At 32.4% G+C, this 4,790-nt stretch overlaps 1 protein-coding gene across 2 annotated transcripts; it reads right to left on the bottom strand.

Annotated features, from left to right (window-relative positions):
* Window positions 1–229: 229 nt before the first annotated feature.
* Window positions 230–3,753, bottom strand: LOC106763910 (universal stress protein A-like protein). 2 transcript variants are annotated; one of them, XM_014648086.2, is made up of 5 exons: window positions 3,429–3,753; window positions 3,235–3,344; window positions 2,076–2,200; window positions 1,569–1,699; window positions 230–653 (listed from the first exon to the last, which is right to left on the bottom strand). In XM_014648086.2, exons 1-4 carry the CDS (start codon window positions 3,688–3,690, stop codon window positions 1,603–1,605), a joined length of 594 nt encoding a protein of 197 aa, XP_014503572.1. In that variant the 5' UTR covers window positions 3,691–3,753; the 3' UTR covers window positions 230–653; window positions 1,569–1,602. The 2 variants fall into 2 exon arrangements, with proteins under 2 accessions (XP_014503572.1, XP_014503574.1); XM_014648088.2 differs by having other exon boundaries at window positions 2,076–2,194.
* Window positions 3,754–4,790: the final 1,037 nt, after the last annotated feature.

Genomic DNA, 4,790 nt, shown 5'->3' with positions numbered 1-4,790 from the left:
TCTTAACTATCTCCTAAATAATAGGACAATCTAACAGCTTTATTAACTGACACACGTAAATTAACTGACACACGTAAACAATAAATTGACTAACAGAATTAAGGTCCAAGCACAATAATTACAAAGAGCATTACAACAAAAAACTGTAACTTGCATTTATTAAAATACTGTCAAGGTATTAACTCACGAGAAAACTGATAGCTGAAACATTTTTCAGTAGTCATTAAACTAGATGAATATCCCTTCCCATTAAAAATAAATCAACCAGTACCATGGCACTATAAATTTCTTTCATAAATCATATAAATGTTTATTCATGCATGACAATATCGATAATGCAAGAGTAAGAAACTGCAGGTTGCAGCCGTCACAAGCTGCACTCTCAATTTGAGAATCTGTACATGATGAATGGCCAGTTTGTTGTTTATCACAAGACTGACTCTGACAAAGGAGCAATAACAATGCAACATTTATGTATAACATTGTATAAATTCAAAACGAATACAAACCTTCCGGAGTCAAATATCTCTTTCAAACAATTGCGACAACAATAGAAGTTGAAACAGCACAATTGTAAGCACTCTTAACTGCAAGAATTTCACACGAACAGCAGCATTGTCCACAAAAAGTGATAACACGTACTTGTAGCAGATCTAAATAGCATAGGTACACAATAACAAGATATAAGCATCTAAGCTAAGGTAAAACACTGGTCTAGCAAAGCAAGCAAGTCCCCCCCAAAGAAAAAAAAAATAAAAAACCTTCAACCTAATTAGTTTCGCAAGGAGGGGTGCAGCATCAGCAACTTAAGTATGGCACTGGCAACCTACTTAAAAGACTAAAATTTGAAATCGAAATTGTTTCAGAACTCTACTACTTCGTAAATTGTAAGTGACGGCACGATTCTGCTGTGACAAAAGTTTTGAAAAATATAAAAAACACCTATACTGAAAAATATTGGTCAAGTGCCCCACTTTAAATATAAGATAAACTATGTTTGCATTTTATCTTTTAAATACATGACTAAATGAGGATGCTAGTTGTTAATGATAAGAGGTCCTCATAAAAACAGAGGGTACCAAAGAAATAACCATGCATGTATAATAAAAGTATATATCAAGTATGAGGTGTGACTTATCATGAGTTATATGTATGATAATCTGTGCATGTGTGAAGGGTATGAAAGGAGTTGATTACGATTGATGTATGCTCTGTAGCACACAAGAGAAATAAACGATGGACAAGGATATTAAAACGACAAAGAAGGTAAGACTTCTAATTACCAAACAGGCAGACAAGAAGAAATTGTTTTAGAAAGAAAAAGTGATATTTTCTGTCCTTGAGATACAATTCCTATACTTGATAGAAACCAGAATTTAAATTACGCCATTTCTTAGATAAATCTATTTCTGACATATAGCCCATTTAAAAACTAAAGACAAAATACATTATATGATAACCATTTCTTGTAACGATACCAGCATTTTCAAATCATGTCATATGTCAAATTCACTTATTATGTGAAATCCTAAACAGTCTGACGGATGCAACATAAAATGCAGCCTTACTGATCAAAAGTTGCAATAGCATAGTAGAAGTGCATCAGTTTATCTTATTGACACTGTCGTTTTCCTTGATAATAATGACAGGACATGGAGCATGGTGGGCGCAGTAATTGCTCACACTCCCCAGGAACATCCTGAAAGCCAAATTCAAATTGTTCAATACAAATGTCCAAAATACTAATTGAAGCAGATCTATCTGTGCCTGCAGGTAAATGACAAATGATACAGTGAACAAATTAAAAGGTTAAGAAGTCAGTTATGGTTGTCATCTGCTAGTATCATATATAGCAGGCGTAATAACAGATAGTGCAAAATCCAAGCCCTCTGTCATAACAACATGACTGAACTTCTAAAACTTGTTAACATTTTCAAGGGAATAATCATCAAGTCATTTTTTGTGATATGTGCTGTCAAAAAAAAGGATTCCTACGATAAATATGTCTGTGCCAAATGCAAATTTATGTATTACTTTCTGGCAACTGTCAAGATCTATCACCAGCTATTTTGTACCTCTTAATTGGGCCAAATGCACGAGATCCCATCACAAGAACATCAGCATGCAAATCCTGCACAGCTTCACAAATCTTCTCCTTTGGATCTCCAACTACCACATGAGTTCTGACTTGACTCTGCATCTAATGTCCTAATATCATTTTATTTTCATAGATATGATATAACTCTTATTTAAAAAAAAAAAAAAAATTGTCCTCTCTTATCCTTCAAAGCACCTATTCACAAACAGCCCAAAGCTTCATGACCCATTTTCAAACTAAACCAGTAGCCAAAGTTCCTTAGAAAAGTCAAAAGAGATTAAAACTCATTGATATCAAAGATTGTGAACTTTATTTTATTTTTCTGTTAGAAATTCAAGGTGGATTTCAACTCTCATATTGGATAAAAATGAGTAAAGTAACTAATATATAAAATATACAAGGACTCAAATCTATTAGTTTAAGATTTTGGGTTAAAAGTGGTTTAATAGTTTCTTATAAGAGCCTATTCACGATCATTGTTGTCAAATTTCCCTCCCTTCGGTAAAACCTTGCTAAACTTATTATCTTTAAGATTTTGGTTAAATATAGTGTCAGGATAACTTATATGGGTCGATTTATGACTCATTGGCATGTCTCTCGTATCTCCCCATAAAATATCCCCACATTCCCATCCTGTGGATAGGAAACGAAAGTTGTGAAGTCGTGTACTAAAGACAAATAAGGCTTACAATAACAAAGACAAAACTGGAAATTAGCTTGCAGAAAAAGCTAAAATAAAGGGGAAGTGACATAAAAAAAAAAGTCATCAAACTTATAAAAAAAAAATCAGAATATCATGAACCAATTCAGAAATATAAAGGGGAAAAAATGAAGAACAATTAACTAGGAAAAAGTTATTTGGTGAATTAATTTATCCTATAATTAACATCAGAAAATCTCTAAATTAAAATCCCAAAAATACAGCCCTGGTCAATTCCTCAATTCAAACATTTCAATATCAAAGATCATTCCCGCAATTTTGTTTTTCAAATGGACACCTTATTTTTCATTTTTTACAATTAAAAAAAGGAAACAGAGAAAGGTAACAATGGTGCAGGGGAGATTAGTAGTAAAGTAGCGACGAAAGTTAGATTGAACAAAATTAAAAATAAAAAAGAGAGAAAAGGAAAACGCACGCCGAGGTTGAATTGGGAGCAAATTCCGAGGGCGTGATCGAGAACGGCACGGGTGATGCGCTCTTGATGTGCTTCAATGGCTGCCGTGAAAGCGGGAACTTCAATATCACCTGATGACAGATGACAGCGGGTGAATGATGTATATACATACATATGAGAAGAAGGTCAGAATGGGAACGAGAAGTGTACGGAACTGGGGCCACCGAAAGGGATGGCACCGGGATTGAGGCCAGTGGCGATGGAGGGCGGAGATTGAACGTGGAAGATGATGAAAGAAGGAGCATCGATGGAGTCGGAAGTAGGAGATCGGAGCTTGAGGTTGTTGAGCGCCCAACGCAGCGCCTTCATGCTCTCCTCGCTTCCATCAACCGACACCAACACGCGGTTAAGGTTTCCGCTACCCGACATCTCTGCTTTCGCAGTTGTTTCTTTCTTGTTAGCTTCTCTCTTGTCCATCTTTCTTTGACTTCACTTGCTTGCTTCAATGGAATTCTAACAGCTTCTTCACTCTGTCAGATTACAACATTGAGTTTTTATTTCCCACTATAACTAATTATTGAGCTATAATTATTAATTTTTTATTTTATTTTTTCTATAAGAATAAACTATTAAAACATTTAAAATATTATAACCATCGTTTTAAAATTATATATATATATATATATATATATAAATAAAAATGTAATTTATTTTGTAATAAAACGTTTTCAAAGCTCGCGTTGAGCAAAAGGAAATAAGCTGAAATTTGAAACAGAAAATGAAAATCTTGAGCTTTTTGTTCATTTTCATTTTAATCAATCATGCTTTTAAAGCCAAGTTGTGTTTTTTTGGATTTCATCTCTAAATTGATATATCATTTATATTTCTTTCTAAAATTCAATATTGAGAGTTCATCTCTTTTATACCTAGATTCTCCCTTTAAGTAGATAACACCGAGTAAATCAAGATATGCTTATCAAAATATTCCTTTAGGCAAGTTGTTGAATTTCTCTATTGTTGATTTATTTATAAAGTTATTATTTTTATTTATTTATTTATTTTTACTTCATTTATTTGAATCAACTAAGTAATGATATTTTTATAGTGATACAAACAAATAGTTGATTTTATAAGTTAAAATGTTAAATAGTTCATCTATGAGTTAGGAATTAATATATATATATATATATATATATATATATATATATATATATATATATATATATATATATATTAAAAGGTTTAATATCTATTTTGATTCATCGGTTTGTTAGGGTTATTTAAAGTGATTCTATCTTTTTTTTTTTTCATATGTTCATAATTGTCCTATATTTTCTAAAAACGGTTTAAGTTAATTTTTTTTGCTTATGACGTTAAAAACGCTGACAACATAATATCTAACTTAGCCAACTGTGAATGACCTGTCCAGTTTTTTATTGCATGACAATATCAAACCAATTGAGATGACAATGTTAAAAGGTTGTTCGACACCGAAGTAATGCACACCGGAAGTAGCACTAGTAAAACAAATAGTCTTTTAACACACTTAATATGCCTTGTTTTTCACAAAACTGAAA

The sequence above is a fragment of the Vigna radiata genome, chromosome 6, assembly GCF_000741045.1.
Source record: "Vigna radiata var. radiata cultivar VC1973A chromosome 6, Vradiata_ver6, whole genome shotgun sequence".
In the NCBI taxonomy this organism is placed as follows: domain Eukaryota; kingdom Viridiplantae; phylum Streptophyta; class Magnoliopsida; order Fabales; family Fabaceae; genus Vigna; species Vigna radiata.
This window is presented reverse-complemented; position numbering and strand designations above follow the sequence as displayed.